Source organism: Lates calcarifer, unplaced genomic scaffold (genome assembly GCF_001640805.2).
Source record: "Lates calcarifer isolate ASB-BC8 unplaced genomic scaffold, TLL_Latcal_v3 _unitig_5449_quiver_691, whole genome shotgun sequence".
In the NCBI taxonomy this organism is placed as follows: Eukaryota; Metazoa; Chordata; class Actinopteri; family Centropomidae; genus Lates; species Lates calcarifer.
In genome coordinates, this window is record NW_026117528.1 from 90,796 (window position 1) to 108,430 (window position 17,635).

The following is a 17,635-nucleotide window of genomic DNA, read 5'->3' on the forward strand; positions in this document are numbered from 1 at the left end:
AACATGTACAACACACAGTTACCTGTTATAGACCCTCCTCCAACCAGCCCCCACACAGCACTACACCTACACACCCAGACAGATCCACACACACACATGGACACACACACACACACACACACACACACACACACATACTGGTCTATATGATTTAGAGGAACATTTTTCTCAAACCTCACCTACACACTGTACACACTGATCCTGGTCTGCTTCTTGGAAGTCATGTGATTCATCAATGTAAAAAAAGAGGAGCTTATAAGCTCAACACCGTCACTTTATATCCTCCTTTGTTCCAGCACTGCAGCAGTAAAGGTAGGTCTTTCTCTAATGTTGTCTCTCCCGATGGTTAAGTAAAATGTGTTGCAGTGAAATTTTTTGTCACATAGGGTGAAGTCAAGTTATTTGTAACAACTTTATTTGGACAACCTAAAATTGTGAATACTACTTTACTGCAACTAAACTAAGTGTTACTTTCATAACATGTTTTCTCTGCTGTAACAATGCAACTATGATTAATTTAAAGACAATTATATCAAATGGTGTATTTGTTTTTAATGATTGAATCCATTCATCAACTCAATCATTATTTCATTAATTGATCAATGGAGCCAAAAAGACTAAAAACTATAGTCTGTAAGGAATTTACAGACCTAAGTAGCCTCAAAACAACCCATGAATTAACTGAACACAACTAAATAGCTTCTTTTTAAAATATTTTTTGAAATTGTAAGCTTTGTCTGTAACATGAAAGAGACTTGTGATTTTATGGCCTTAGTAGAAACCTGCTGGTTTCACGTTAGATAAGGTGATCATTATCAACCCTGTCCCAAATAGGTCAAACATATTATCAAACTGTTAAAGTCTGTGTAAGGCAAATTCAGAGATGTGTCTCTAAACATATTATATATGTTAGAAAATAGTTCCAGAAAACATGTGTAAAGTCTGTAAACTATGTATCACTGCATTGTGGAGTTCAACCATTTTTCACACAGTTTTCCATTAGTTTTATTCTCAGGATTTTATGGGCAGGTCTGAAACGGCGGCTCAATGACACACTGGAGCCATTTCTCAGCATAACCCCACCCCTAACACGGTGACCATTATAAAGAGCAGAGCTGCATTAGCATCAGTGCTTCTTGGGCTCTACTGCAAGTCATCATAGATTTTCCTCGCTAGCAATGCTGTCATCCTGCAAATACATCTACCTCAGATGCCACTGATTGCAGAACAGCTCGGTTGTCACCTTATTTAAATTAAAATTAAATTCAATAAGGCATTAAGAGGAGGTGGATTAATTTAGTGAAGAGCCATGGTGATGGAGAGCTGAGGAACACCACCAACACCCGTCTCTGCAGTGACCGTGTAACTTAGTTTTACCAACTTTGTGTGTGTGTGTGTGTGTGTCTGTGTGTGTCTCTTGAAGATAAGAGATCAAATTGATTCAAGTAACACAGAAACACACTTGTTTCCATAATAACACACTTTTATTACTAGCACAGCTTAGGTTATTATTAGTGTGACATTGTTATTTTTTGTTTTCCTATATTAATAAATCTCAGTAATATGACTGTATAAACAGTGCAACTCTCGAGTCCTTGAAGACAGACGGGTCATTTGATCAACAAAACTGGAATCTCTACACATTCTCCAAATCAATAACAAATTGTCCTCATGCTCTGAACTTGACTCTGGTTCTGGTGGCTCGTGACAAGAATGTCTGTACGACTCCAAGTATCTATTTTTTAGGTTGTGGTACTAACGGGATGCTAACAGGTTGCCTAACTGTCACTGTCACAGTGAGCTAACTGTCACTATGCTGCACCATTGGAGTGGGCGTGGTTTCAGCGCCTTCGGCAGGCCGTACTTTTTATATTATCGTATTTTCAACGAGGAACCCAACAATTCTAAGTTGTGCCACAATAATAAAAGATTGTCTATATTCCTGAACAAGAAGAAGCGCCTAAACCAATGGAATTCATTGGAGCCCTAATCCCAAAACTTTTTGGAGAGGACAATTTCTATTTCTTTGGTGGTTATCAATTGGGCACATCGGACCCTGCGACTGCTGCTTCCAGAGGGAGCCAAGCCCTGTGCCATCATTCTTTATCATGGTCCATTTTTATCGAAGGCAACTGCTGTACACAATGAGCTGGTCAGTGGGACTAGATATGTCACACACACTGATGGCGCTGGCTGACCTCTTTGTCATCAGCGTCCAAAACTGTCTTAGACCTCAAGTTTACGAAGAAAAGACAATCAAGTCCCCTAGCGTTCATCAGAAAAATGGGCACCTTCATTCCTCTTGACGTGTATATTGAGTAGGTCAAAGTAACATCCACATGAATGTCAGGACCCAAGGTGTCCCCAGCAGGACATTGCCCAAAGCATCACACTGCCACTGCCAGCTCACCTTCTTCCCATAGTGCATCCAGCTGCCATCTCTTCCCCAGGTAAGTGACGCACACACATCCAGCCATGATATAAAAGAAATCATCAGACCTGACCACCTTCCTCCATCGCTTTGTGGTCCAGTTCTGATGCTCATGTGCCCATTGCAGGCACTTTTGGTGGTCGACACAGGTCAGCATGGGCGCCCTGACCAATCAACGCAGCCCCATTCACAACAACCTTGACATCTTTCTGTCAGAGCCAGCATTTGCTTTCAGCAGTTTGAGCTACAGTAGTTGTTATATTGGATCAGACCACATGGCCAGCCTTCGCTCCCCATGTGCATCAGTGAGCCTTGGTCACCAGTTACTCCGTCATCAGTTCACTGGTTTTCCTTCCTTGGACCACTTATAGGAGGTCTTCAGACCAGGAGCATCCCACAAGACCTGCAGTAATGGAGGCATTCTGACCCAGGCATCTAGCCATCTCAGTTTAGTCGCTTAGATTGTTAAGCTTGCCCATTTTCTCTGCTTCCAACACATCAACTTCAAGGACAAAATATTTACTTGCTGCCAAATATATCCTACCCACTGCCAACTCAATGTTATTCATGTCACTTGTCAGTGGTCCTATTAATCGGTGTATATTTAATTGTTGTTGATTGCCTTTCAGATGTCAAGAAAAATGTACCAATCTTGGGATATTATCCCAGAAAAATTGCAAAGTTGGTTTGATCGTGACTTGTCAGAGGGTATGTTCATGTATTTCTCATGTTTTTTTTTTTTTTTTTACAAATACACTAAAGTGATGTGATTAATGTTTTTAATTGTATAATGAACCTTCTGTTCTCTCTATAGCGGCTGAACGCCTGGTCGAGGACTACAGGAAGATAGACACACACAGACAGTCAAATCTTCCTGATTTTTTCAATCTTTTGGAGAAGTTCATCATCAGCAACAAAATCAAGGCTCCTGAAAATGGTTGTTTCTTTTGATTTGATTTTCTCTCAGAAAAATAACACAAATGAGAACAAATGCCCTCAGTCAACAAAGATAGGTTCCATAAATGAATAACAGTCTCATTAAAAAAAACACAAATTAGATTTATCAACACCTTTGTCTTAGATCTTGACAATATTGAAGAAGAGCCTCTACCCACCTCTGTAGTCCTTTGTTGCAGAAAAGAAAGGAGGGAAAAGACAAAAAAACTGAGTGTGAATGGTTGTTTGTCTCTATATGTGTCAGCTCTGTGATGGACTGGTGATCTGTACAGGGTGAACCCTGATAGACTCCAGCCAATTTAAATCCATTATAGCCTGTTCACCAGTTTAGTAAGACCAGTAATAACAATGCTCCAATGCAGCTGATGGTTGTTTATTATGTATTATTATTTATTTATTTTGATGTTTTTTAAGCATATCTTATGTTTTATATTACTCTTTTAAAATTCTATCACTGTGTTTTTGAAATGCTTCTTTTATACAGTATTTTGTTGAATGCCTTCTATGTCTTGTCTCTTTGTCTTGTTATTGAAAAATATTAAAAATACAGTAATCACACATACACACACACACACACAGACACACCACAGAGCAGATATGCATTTGGTCAGATTTATTTTACATGATACTGATCCTTGAAAGTAAACCTCCATTGTCCCTGATACTGATCTTACATATTAGTATCGGATCGTAATATATCGGTTGGCAGTGCATTGAGATGTGTGTCAGATTAATCCCAGTGATGGAGGCACACGTCTATTGAACAAACCCAAACATTTCAGGCTCACGACAGACAGCAGGGAGCAGCTACCTTGAGTCCACATGTCTGAACCATAAATGTTGACCATGGTTTGTGAGACAGGTCTCTGCTTGTATCATTTATCATTTCATGTATCGTGTGCGCAGGATAAGATCAACTCATATACAGATGCCTACTGTATGCCTCCTCTTTTACATGAATATGGAGCAAACTTTGGTACAACTGAACTTTTAGAGGCACAAAAGATGTGTGAAATATTTGAAATACAATCACTGGTGGTGCATGTCTAACATAACGACTGTTTCCACAGCGCAATCCAAAGATGCAGGCATGATGTTCAAACAAAAGAAAGAAAGTGAAGACACAGATCCACGGGTAAGCTAAAATGCTGTTATGTTTTTCACTGTTTTGTTGTGACAATAGTTAGCTTTACAGGTTTTTACAGAAGCCTCATATTTTTTGTGGCTTATTGCTTTTATGAAATGGTTACCATATATATCTGGAAATGTATCATAAAGTAAACACACAGCAACAAAAAGTGAAGTAATTTATTGATAACAAACGTGACGGTCAGCTGGATGGTTGTTAGGCAACACACATACACAGTGGAAAGCATGTTTTAAGACTCAAGTGATTATTAACATTTATCTGGATATTACCATTAACTATGCAGATGCTGGTGTAGTGTTTGACTCTGGACAGATACATATGAATTGTTTGCAGGGCTAAAATGGACTGCACTTATGTAGCACTTCCCTGGTCTCAATGACCATTCAAAGTGTTTAACAGTGTGAAACACATTCACCCATTCACACACACACCCATACTCAGATGGTACATAAGGAGCAGTTTGGGGTTCAGTATCTTGCTCAAGGACACTTCCACATGTGGACTGGAGAAGCTGTGGATTTAACCCCTGACTCTGATTAGTGGATGACCCAGAGTCAAAGATTGAAAGTCAGTGCTCACTTTCATTGAAAAAAGAGGGAAAACTCAGTACAACAAGATAGAACGTATAGTAACCTAGACAGAAAATTTGACATGAGCACAGTATATGCACACTTTCCATCTGATAAGATTAATGCAGTGCCTTCCTTTCTGGTCTAACCAAGAAAGTTATAAATGAGTTGCCTTTGATTCAGAACTCTGCTGCTGGAGTACAGATCAGAAGATGGTGCTCCCACACCAGAATACAGCAAAGATTTCCAAGATCCTGCCGTACATGTTGAAGCATGTCAGCTTCTTTAAGAAATATTCTGCGTATCCCCATGTAATATACAGCCTCTGCGTGGGTCTTCCAGTTCAGTCTGTTGTTAGTGTGGATGTCCACATACTTCTAATCCTCTACTATGACAACACCTTCCCCCAGAACACAACACACAGGATCTGTGTACTTCCTTCAGAAGTCAATTACTGTCCCTCTGACCTTGGCCACATTCAGACCAATAAAAGTATTCAGCTAATATCTGCTTATGCTGTGTACCAAATAAATACCAAATAACAATATCTTATGTGTAGTTAAGGTGATATCTTACTCCAAAGGTAATATTTAAAATGACAAATGCACATTTAATTTGTTGTTAAATGGCCGTGAACAAGGTCATATTGACTTTATAAATTTACATAAAATTAACTCAGAAGTCAAAAAATGTTGACTCAACATAAAAATGTATGTCAAACTAACAAGGGATGAGTGTTTGTGAGAAGTCAACATAAAGTTTTTATGTCACTTTGACATTCCTGAACATTGGTGTGGACTTAATGAGATTTTGTGTCATGGGGTTTACAGTCTGGTATGGTATCTTGTGGAGGAGTCAGCTGAGGGTTAATATCTGTGAAGAATCTCAACCATCAAGGTATCCATAGTATTTGTGCTTTACAAATTCAGCTGGACTTACTTGAGGTTGAAAACGTTCCACCACTCATCTAAAAGGTTTCTTGTTGTGGTAAACAATACCATCAACTCCTCTCTGCATGGCACTCCGTTACAGTGTAGAAATTAACAGGAGACCAAGAAAACGTGTCATCATCTGTGAAACCTTTGATTAAGACTTGAAGTTTAAGTTCATGTGGAGTTTATCACCAAATGTAGCTGTTACCACAGCTCAGCCATTATCACACTAACATCAGTGTCATCATATCATTATTCCACCTTCTTCTGTCTTTTAGGTGTCAGGGACATTGGACCCAGAGAAGAATTTGTTACTTCATGAGTCATTGGAGGGTATGTTCCTTTTTTTTAAACAAATACTCGATAGTGTATTTGTATTTGTATGTGATTAAGTTTAATGTTTTAAATTGTATAATGCTCTCTACTACTGCCGTAGGCCTGGTTTAGGACTGCAGGTCTTCATTTTGTCTTTATGATGAGTGTACAAAAAAATAACACAAATGAAACCAAATGGTATAAAGCCAAGCAGACTTCAAAAAGCTTCAAATGGCCAGACTTCATAAATGGACAGTTTCCACTGAAACATGCTGATTTGGACTCTTTATAGACCTTAAAAGAAAACATTCTTGTTATGTAAAGCTGGGTTTAGGGTTATTTCATCATCCCGTAACAAAATCTGTCAAAGGCCTTTTGCAGGGATTATTTTCTGGCCATGTCAGAAGAGCTATCAGACCTGTCTCCATACTTTGTTTTAGTGGTGTGTCAGTGCTGGGGAATAGTTAGGTATAGTTTGTAGTCAAACTATAACAACACTTTAGTTACATCATCTATCACATTCATGTCACATTCAGTATGTCTTGTCACTGTTTTTGGCCAAAAAGCACAAAAACAAATTCTTTAGGTAACAAAATAAGTAGAGGCCTTGTCATTTAGTAATTTCCTTCTTGTGCTACTCATATTACATATCACTTTGTTCATATACTTTGCTTTTTCAGAGTTTCTCAGGGTTATTCCACACAGAAGGACCAGGCAGTATAGCAAATGTATAATAAATACACACTGTAGTGTTTGACGTGCCGTTTTATTCCTGTTAACCTAGAGAATCAGTGCTTTCCAACAAGCCCATTTGAACGTGTGAGACATTTACTTCCATCCTGCCTATAGACATTGTCCAAACGAGTGGGCGTAACTCATAAACAGAAGAAGCTAGAAACTTCAAATCACATCTAGCACAATTTAAAGAAGTGTGTGCAACTTTCTGTGTTGAGTTTTTCCTCTTCAATTTAATGTTTTACAGAGCTATTTTAAACACATAATATCCCCTGTTATAGGAATACAAGTAATAAAATCTCCTGTATCTCATTAGGAAAGAAGAAAAACGACTGCCATACCAGAATAGCTGAGCAAGGTGAGTGTTAAATTCAGATAGTATGAATTTATTTTAAATGATGTATAAATGTGAATAATCAGTTTTTCACTCTGAAATCTTTTCTATTGCCACAGTGAGGGTGTTTTCAGATGTTACTGGTCAAACCTTCGGTGCTCACATAACCATACTGGAAAAGGTGGTGAACTGCAGAGAAATAACTGTGAAGGAGGCCAATCACTGGGCCGAATGTGACGTCATTATCGTCTTTTGTCCAATCATTACTCGTCCTGGCTCAGATGTGCAGGAGGCCATGAGCAGAATTCAAGGTAAAGAAAGACTTGTTTTCATCTTTTTGATAGCCTGCAAATGATATGTTTTGTTTTGTTTTGTTTTGTTTTTTTTTTAGTTTTTTTTTTTTTTGTAGGTTGATTTTAAAGTCTTAAAAACAGCACCACTGTCAAAAATTAAAGAAAAGAAGAATCAGACCTTTTATTATTGTAGACTTATCTTTAACTGAATAAACATTTTCTCTTTGTCTACACTCAATAACCTATGATGACAAAATGAAAGCATCTTTTTATAAATGTCTGGAAATTATTTTTAAAAAATGGTAACAGAAATCTCTCATTTACTGAAGTATCAGACCATTAATTCAATTCTTTATAGAAGTCTTTAGTCTTAGAACAGTCTCTACAGGTTCTGTTCACCTGGATCCAGTCAGTTTATCTGTATTATTACATTATTAGTATTTGTGAGTCAGATAAACACTTATTTATTTTTTAATCTTTCTAATTTCCCATGACATAGTGGTGGTTGAAAACAATTTAATAGTTGGTTGGTAAAATGGTTTGGTCTGTCACATGGCAATGCATCCATATATTCTGCTAAGGATGGTAAAACAGGGGTCAACAGAGATATACTTCTATATAAGTTGCTGAGGAATACTGTATGTCTATCATGCTGCACCTGCTTCCACCATCCTGTTCATCTCTGAAAGGTACAGTGGTGCTTGAACGGTTCTGAACTCTTTAGAATTTTCAATATTTCTGCACAAGAGAACCAATTAAACAACAAACAAATGACAAAAGTCATAGTATACTTGATCATTTATTTATTGAGGAAAATGATCCGATATTAAATATCTGTGAGTGGCAGCTGGATTTGAACCTCTAGGATTAGCAGTTAACTTGAGAGTGAAAATAGACTCAGGTGTTTTCGATCAACTGGATGAGTCCTGTTTTTAAAATTATTTCATTTTCTATCAAAGTCTGATCTTCACAACACATTTATGTAACTGTATCATGGTACAAACAAGGGAGATTTCTGAGGACCTTGGAAAAGGAGTTATTACTGTTCATCAGGCTGGAAAAGGTTACAGAACCATCTCAGTGGAGTGTGGACTCCACCAATTCACAGTCAGACAGACTGTGCACAAATGGGGGAATTTCAAGACCATTGTTTCCCTCCCCAGGAGTGGTCGACCAACCAAGATCTTGACAAGAGCAACGTGTTTAATAGTGGATGAGGTCACAAAGGAACCTAGGGTGACTGGGTATTATCATGGTTTGGGCCTGTTTTGCTACATCTGGGCCAGGATGACTTGCCATCATTGATGGAGCAATGAGTAGTTCATGTGAGGACAGCCACCAGCATCCCAGAGCTGAAACTGTTCTGTTCAGAGGAATGGGCTAAAATACCTCCAAGCTGATCTGCACCTGAAGCCAAGACAAAACTGAAATTCGGTTCTTCCAGCTGTGTGTAATAAGCCCATGCAGCTCAGCTGTGTTTAGCAGCAGAGCATCAGTGCAGTGTCAAAGCAAGTCTCTGCATCTACTGCAGTCTGGCTAGCCACTATCTCTCCTCCAGCCCTGGTCTGCAAAAAGCCTACGCTGACCAGGTAAATCAGGCATCTAGGTGAGCCAAACCTTGTCCTTGCATGTCTCATTCCTCCCTCTTCTTCCCCCAAATATCATACACTAATAGTGTGCTTTCTCAGCTCCATTATTGAAAAAGCACAGGTGAGGACCTACCCAGCCCAAACCAGAGAACAATAAACAGCTCCAACATTTCCTGGGGTTTGCCTAGATATTTACAGAAGATTCATTAGGATCAGCCAGGTAGCAGCACCTCTCTCAAATCTCATCTCCACCTCTTTCACTTCGTCCCCTGAGGCAGAAACTGCTTTCACCACTCTGAAATCATTATTCACCTCTGCTCTTGTGTTAATCCTCCCTAATCCCAACCTTCACTTTGTGGTCAAGGTGGACATTTCTGATTTTTGTGTTGGGGATGTGTTATCTCAGCATTCCACTAAGGACCAGAAACTGCACCCACAAGCAACTATGACATGGGCAGCTGGGACTTGCTGAACATACTTGAGTGAACATACTGGCTGGATAGAGCTGAATATCCTTTTGCGGTCTGGACTGACAACAAAAAAAGAATTTGAGTGCCCCCCTGACTCATACAACAGCCTGACACCGTCTGCTGCTGTCTGTTCCCTGCTAGGAGGAGGAAGTCACCGTACCTTCAGTCCAGGTCCATCTCTGTTGCAGGGTTTGGAGCTGCCCTGCTTTGCTCAGCCACCAGAAATCACATAGGTCGGCTCCCCTTTACATTGATCCTTTTGTAACTGAAAAAATAATTAACCCTGCTACTGTGAAACTCAAGTTACCTGCCTCTCTCTCTTTCAAATGTCACTACTTATGCCTGTGTCCTCCAGTCAGGACCCTGTTGATGAGCTCCCTCCTAAAGTTGACCACTGTAGAGACACAGCAGTGTCTGAATACTTCAGTAAATGAGAGATTTGGATTCAGTAAATGTATCCATTTAAAATTAAATTACACAATGACGTGTCAAGAAGTGTAGATGTCGAAGTATTTCCTGAAGCCACTGTATGTACATCTGAAAATTAATTATGATTATAAATAACTTGTTGAAGGGCGGCACAGTGGTGCAGTGGTTAGCACTGTTGCCTCACAGCAAGAATATTTGAGCCTGGGGCTTTTCTCTGTGAGTGTGCATGTTCTCCCTGTTCCTACCTGGGTTCTCTCCAGCTTCCTCTCACAGTCCAAACACATGCAGGTGAACTGGTGACTCGAAACTGTCTGTAGGTGTGAATGTGAGTGTGAATGGTTGTTTGTCTCTATATGTGTTGGCCCTGTGATGGACTAGTGATCCATACAGGGTGAACTCTGCCTCTCGCCCAGTGACAGCTGGAATAGGCTCCAGCTCACCTACTGAGCTACACACGTATAGGGACAATTCATTCTAATTTATATTAGACTATGCCCTTTATGGCATGCTTCTCTTAACATTCAGTCCAGCACTAAGCTGTATCTTATTTTCCATTTTCTCTCTGTCTTCTCCTCTGATATCAACAGGTAACAAATCTGTCATCCTGGTCCTCATGCATCACACTCGAAACCCAGATCATGTAACTAAGGGGACAAGATGGTCTGAAAACTATCAACAGGTTGTGCTGGTTGTTCATGTTCTCTTCCATGAGACCAAACAAGGATTACTGGAGTGTGAGAAAAATGAAAATGCAGTCCAGCACATACAAGAAATGTTAATGAAATACACAAGACCCCAGGAGAGTGGACATGGTGAGTGGTCTGGTCTTAAGCCAGTCAAAGAGATAATGAGTATTGGAATGGCGTGGTTGAAGCCCAGGTGAGCATTTTCATGGTAATCAATCAAATCAGTTTTGGCAGAAGTGGAAAAAGATGCTAATAAAATGATCAATAAACAGAATAGATTTACAGCCCTTATTGCTGAAAGAATCTAAAGAACTCAGTCATTGTATCTAACTCCCTCCTCTTGGTAAAACAGATTATCCACTGATAATATAATGATTCAGTTGTTGTAATGATCATAGCTGTACAATAATGCAGGAAATAAAAAAAATAAAAATAAAAAAACGCCTTTAAATCAGACCAGCTTCACTACTACCGCTCCTATTTCAGATTCTAGGGCATGAGGTTTTCACCTAAGTCTCAAACTTCCTGCATCAAAATAATCTGCTTGATTTAGATCTATCTTGCTTCAACACCTGTAGACTGTACACTAAGAGTAGAAGCAGCTGGTGGTACAGCATCTGATATCAAATGTCTGATCAGGTTCATAATCTTGTTGACTTCTTCTCTGATTATTTTGTTCAGTTTTAGACAAATTTTGTGTATAAAAGTTTGTTTTTAAATGAAATGTAAAGGAATAGTTAAATATTTAAGGAAATATTTTATCCTCCTTAGTGAGATTGAGATGAGAAGGTGAACATTAATATCATGTCTGTGTGTTGGGATCAGAATGTGGTTATCTGAGCTCTCAGCTGGTCTGAACAGGAGCTGCTGGACTCCTGTGTTCGGGTCTCTCATGTTTCTGATGGTTTCTGTCTCTGTGCTCTTCTCTTAGTTAACACTGTATCCTCTCTGGCTGTAGCTGGAGCTGTTAGATACTGTTGGTGAGCACAGGTTTTAGTTTTGGTCTCTGAACAGGCTTCAGGAGGCTTCTGTACATAACATAAAGTAAGGCTAATTAAAAAAGTCTGAAGTCCTGATTGAAAACCCCTGAAAACACCTGGTCACAGCTGAACATATAGTCCTGACAGTCAGAAGCTGTAGTTTTTTGGTCAGGGTTAGTGAATCTGCTGCAGAACTCCTTGTTCCTGGTGGTGCCAGTGTCTGTCACTGTGGTGAAATGAGGTCCTGTGTTAACTTAGAGTAGCAGGAGGAGGTTTTGAAGACTTTGGCAGGTGTTGATATGAGACTGTTGTCCTGTAAGAGACAAGCCCTCAGGTCGTCTGTGCACAGCTTGGTGTTGTTCAGTGATATCTAGTGGCCATAGGAATTATGACAGGATCAAAGCAGATGATGTAGAAGAAAGAGCGACACAGACCATCAACATGTTGACGTGTTGCTGTCATGGCTGCTCTGATCATCTCTTCATGTTCTCCAGTTGTTTCTGAGGATCTCTGAGGTTCTGTATGACTCTGATTTAGACTCGTTGTCCTGATGGAGAACTAAGGATCTAAAGAGCCTAAAACCTTCGCAGTGTTTATGTATGTACGTACAGTATATATACCTTTGATTATTATTCAGTTAATATAAAGTGATGATACTCATGGTAATATTTGATTCTTTCTTTTTTACAATTTAAAAATTTTATTTTTTCTTTTGCTTCTCACGTCACTGAATCTGTGTTAAACAGCCTTTTTAAGATTTCTCAGGTTTGTCTCTTTGATTTGAATTTATTGTTGTATATTGTGGTTCCTGCTTTAAAAATGTTGTGTCCTAAAATTCAGTACAAACACCTTCACTGTTGAGCTGCTCTTCACTCTTTATTTATTGATCTGTGTGAATGATCAATAAACTGATGCACCAATATGACTGTGTCAGTTACCTTTAACCCAACATAAGACCAGTTCACACAGGAATAATGTGCAACACAAACCAGTGTTGACACATGAGGAAACGTGCTGTATTACTCTAGGACTGGAGAGATATGGCCACAGTGTTTTTAATGAATGAAAATCACAAACAGAAACAAACCTTATGGAGGATATGGACACAACTCTCAGCTCAGTGATACACACTCCTGCAGCCAAGACAGTCCAACAATGTCCAGAGCCTTCAGGGTCTCAGGGTGAATCTCCTCCATACCTGGTGTCTTGACATTGCTGCTGTGACCTCAGTGTCCTCTGCCAGGGATTTGAGTGGAGCTTCCCCCCCCCGCCCCTCCACAGAGGACATGTTGGTCAGCTTCATGAGATCTTCAAAGTCGTTCGACCACCTGATGATAGAGTCAGCAGAGTCAGCAGCTCTCCTCCCCAGCTGAACACAGTCTGGGCCAGGTCCTGTTTTCCCTTCCTGGGTTGTCTGATGGTTCAGCAGAAATTCATTGAGGCCACCTGAAAGTCTTCTTCTCCATATCTTCCCCAAACCCCCCATCACCTGGGTTTCTGATTTATGACCGACATCAGCTGCAGCCTCTCTGGCCTGTTTGTTACCTCTCTGCTGCTTCAGACAACTAAAGAAGAAAAACAAGACCTTTAGGAATAAATGAAGCAACTGAGTGAAAATAGACATTTATTCCACAGCAGAAAGAAGGATTATGAGAGTTTGACTGTGGAAATGGAAAAGTTCTCTCAGAAATCCAAGGTCAACAACAAATGGATGTCCAGCCATACTGAGTACCTTCATATCTGTTGATTCACTGGTAAGTGAAGTAATGACAAAGTAAAAGCAGTAAAGATAGAAACAGTAAACAGGGTAGAAAGTACCTGTATGTGTGCTCTGTGTTACTGAACTGTCCTGTGGAGATGGATTCTTTTCTTTTTCTTGATCTCAGTTACACTTCCTGAACAAATAAAGCTTAACTAACTGAATAAACTCAGCTCGTCTCCAATGAAAGCTGATGTTCATCAATCTGAAATCAGCATCAATAACAAAACATCTAGAATCCAGCTTCAGAAAACAGCATTAGTGAACATCTGTGAGGTTTGGTTTATTTCACACCTGGTCTCTGTCCTTTAAAGCTCATGAGACGACAGTTAGTCCTGTCGTCTCATGAGTGAAACTAAAATGATGAAACATTGAGTACTTTTTTGGAAATATTTTTTTCCCCAATATTCCTAACCTCTTTCTCTTCCATCTGCTCCCCATGGTCCAGCAGTGTGATTCCAGCAGGAGCTGACGAAACCAGTGTCATGAGGACATTTGAAACCTGGTTATAGATCTGAGAGGTTGATGTTGATGTGTTCACCATCAAGACCTCTGATAACTAAAAGTAAAGTTCCACTTTTGCCAAAACTTTTCTAAAATGACCTGTCCCATATTTTCTGTTGGGACAGAGAACAGTGTTAACATCATGATCTTCTCAACAGCTGAACTCACCCAGAGTCAGAAACTCTTCAATGTCCAGAGATGTTACAGGAGGTGAGGCTGATTACCGGGAGAGTAACATCAGTCTTTTTTTTTTTCCTTATTTTACAGTGGATGAGCACAAAACTGAAGGCAGCTTGAGGCCCAAGTGCTGCTCCATCCTGTAGAGGACCCCTCTCACTCACTAAAGAGACTGAAATCAGAAACATGAAGTGAATGAAGCTCTGTGGACTGATCAGGGTTGTAGGTGCAGGTAGATAAACTGCTACCTCACCTGTAAATCTGTAGAACACTGTATGTACACTTTCACCAAATCATCTGTCCAACAGATTCTGTATTATACACTGAAGAAATGAAAATGGAATTAAAATAAAGGCTATAGTCCATAAAATCTTTTAACCTTAAACTAAACTTATCCCAGTTTTAACATCTTGCCTTCTCTGTACAGTGATTACCTGCTCTCTGGGATAAAATGAAACATAGCTACAATAAATGTTCTGCTTCATGACATCAACTTTACATTCCTAAATCTCTGATCCTATTAAATGCTCATGTTTCAGTTTCATAATGAACAGCAGGTCTATAGAGGGTGGATAAGGAACCAGTGAAGAACACAGGGCCTCCTGATCAGCAGTTGACCTGAACTTCCATAGCAGCCTTTCATTCAATAACAGAAACATCTCTACAGCTTTAATGGACAAACACAGCTGCTCCACCTGTTTTAAACAGCTCATGCTTTAACATGGTTCTATGTCTTTGCATCTGTAATGGAGATTCTCATATGATGAATGTTCTTATTGTCAGTCAGCAAGTGGACAGATAGTGGAGACCCCAGATCTGTGAACAATCAATCAGTGCTCCAGGTTCCTGAGGGGACAGAGACTGAACACACTGAAGCATCAATGATCTTCTTCCTGTCAGCTGTTGTTTCTCCCTCTGATCAAACGGTCAGTGTGTGGATAGATCGACCCTCTGACTGGAGAACTTCACCTCCTTCATTGTGTTCATTGTTGACTGTTGTTGATCTAAAACACTTCATCTGTTCATTTTTAGATTGACTTTATTCTCATGTGTTGTAGGCTTTAGTGTGGCTGCTGCTCACACACACTACAGTCCACAACAACCATCAACCAACTCAGTCTGTGTTCAGTTCAGCTGTTTTTATGTGTCTAATCTCTGGAGTCAGTGTTTTAATGCAAACAGTGACAGTGTAGTGCAGCTCAGGTGTGAACACACACTCAGGTGTGTGTTTTTCCATGAGGGTTCAGTAGTTGGTGTCAGACAGAGCAGACACAGATCTGTTCACTCGTTAACCTGCTGCTGAGTGAATCTGGACTCAGGATCAGGAAGAAGATTAGGTAGGAAGGTACACACACCCTGTTTTATTGTGAAGAGTGGCTGTAAGAGGAAGTGGTATTTTAAAATAAGAGCACTGCTGGCCAGTGATTGGCTGACAAACTGAAAGTGAAAGTGTTCAGATAAAGAGTCAAGATGCAGACTGAGGTTTAGTGAGACTGTATCTGGACTCTGAGATGACCTGATCTATGGTCTCCACCTGGACTCTGGGTCGATGTCTTCTCTGGTGTTTGTCCTACAGGTGATCATGTGTGTGTCAGCTTGTTGAGACCACACCTGTTCCTCACCTGAGACTGACAGACTAGTATGAACCTGCAGAGACCTCCTGTCTACACCTGTTTTCTAGCTGGTTCCGTAGAGACCAGTTAAACCTGGACTCAGAGCTCTTCATCAAGGTACTGAACCTTTACTTTGTTCTTTGACTAGTTTTGAGCCTCTCTGCTCCTGTAACAGAGACTTTAACCTCATGGAGTCAAACGATGCTGGTTATCAGTTCGTTCAGGCCTATGAGTTCGTTCATGTTAAAGAGACAGAGCTCTTAATTACAACTAACATCATCAGAACCATTTATAACAGGTGAAATGTAAACATGGTCACATGGTTAGAACAGCGTGGTATATTGGATGGTGATGTTGTGAAGATGATGAAGAGATCTCCGCTGACACTGTCTTGCTTGTATATAGGAGTTTATTACAAAGAAGTTCAGCATCAAGCAAGCACTGCAGTAGCCTGTGAGAGGATCCGAGCCAATATGGATCTCTCTCTAACAACTCTAAACATCAGTATATATATATATATATATATATATATATATATATATATATGTTAGTTCTTTTGATTTATGCAGACCTTGATATCATGTCACAACTTTCAGAACAGAGAGGAAGGAAGGAGTTCTAACACAATACTCAATATTAACATAAACATGCACCCTCAAAAATAGAAAAACATACGTGAGAAACACCTGTGTTCAGAGACTCCAAGAGAATAAGAACCATATATGAAACTTCAGACACTACAACAGAAACCAAACACTAGAAATAATTTCCAGTTATTAAAGTCAAACTGAGGATATACTATGTCCAGGAATAATTAGGAAGTCTTTTATGTTGCTGTTTTGTCTGATGATGAATAAACTGGACCTTTAGGTTTCTTGAAGACGTCTCATCTGAAAGGTTTGCTCAGTTCTAGAAGTTGGCTGGGAAGGTCCCGGTGTTTGACCTTTGGTGTGGTTGTCACTTTGGAGGTAGTCCTCCAGAGAGAGTCATCGCTCATTAGGGTCACATGTCTCAAGGTGTGAACGGAGGTTAAATCACCTGGGTAAGGATCTCAGGTGGACGTGGTTGTTTAAATATGAATGTTCCAGGACATAGATGTCCTCAAACATCTGTCCTCTCTGTCCAACATGTGACCTTGTTGTTATCAGTGTCATCACTTTATATCATTGTTCCACCTTCTTCTGTCTTTCAGCTTCACTCACACACAATGGACCAACATCTGAATTTTATCCCAGAGGAACTGACAGCGTTGTTTCCTCCTGACCTGTTGAAGGGTAAGAACATGTTGTTTATACATATACACCTCAGTGATGTGTAGCCATGATGAAGTGTAATGTTATAAACCACAGTCTGATGAACCATGTGTTCTCTCTGCAGCTGCCTACAGTCTGGTTGAGGACTACAGGAGGATGGACCCATTCAACACAAATCTTCGTGAATTTTTCAGTCTTTTGACAGAGTTCACCATCAAAAGTAAACTTCTGATAGATGAATTTATTTTTTATTTTATTGTACAGGAGAATAACACAAGTGAGAACAGATGCGCTCAGTAAATCACCTACACATCTCACCTGTTTCCACAGCTGCAGGTAGCTCCACTGATCCAGGTGACCAATCACCAGCTGATATGGAGATGACATCATCAAATCCTGATCAATCAACACAGAGTGAAGGTGACTCACAGGTGAGTTTACTTCCTGTTTGAGTCTGTG

The 17,635-nt window shown here is 39.9% G+C and overlaps 2 protein-coding genes across 4 annotated transcripts in view; both read left to right on the top strand.

Annotated features, from left to right (window-relative positions):
* Positions 1 to 17,635, top strand: part of LOC127140919 (uncharacterized) — a 67,895-nt gene that overhangs the window by 46,943 nt on the left and 3,317 nt on the right. The window contains exons 13-14 of one of the 2 annotated variants that reach the window (XM_051068913.1): positions 17,301 to 17,396; positions 17,507 to 17,607. The exons of the other annotated variant lie outside the window; for it this stretch is intronic. Of the exons in view, the coding sequence (XP_050924870.1) occupies positions 17,301 to 17,396; positions 17,507 to 17,607 (197 nt within the window). The remainder of the gene's footprint in view (positions 1 to 17,300; positions 17,397 to 17,506; positions 17,608 to 17,635) is intronic. 2 annotated transcript variants of the gene reach the window in all.
* Positions 95 to 14,857, top strand: LOC108874534 (uncharacterized). Of its 2 annotated transcripts, XM_018663039.2 has the most exons (9): positions 97 to 312; positions 3,061 to 3,139; positions 3,246 to 3,368; positions 4,459 to 4,523; positions 6,318 to 6,372; positions 7,406 to 7,447; positions 7,543 to 7,734; positions 10,792 to 11,016; positions 14,401 to 14,857. In XM_018663039.2, exons 2-9 carry the CDS (start codon positions 3,061 to 3,063, stop codon positions 14,454 to 14,456), a joined length of 837 nt encoding a protein of 278 aa, XP_018518555.2. In that variant the 5' UTR covers positions 97 to 312; the 3' UTR covers positions 14,457 to 14,857. The 2 variants fall into 2 exon arrangements, with proteins under 2 accessions (XP_018518557.1, XP_018518555.2); XM_018663041.2 differs by lacking the exon at positions 10,792 to 11,016 and having other exon boundaries at positions 95 to 312.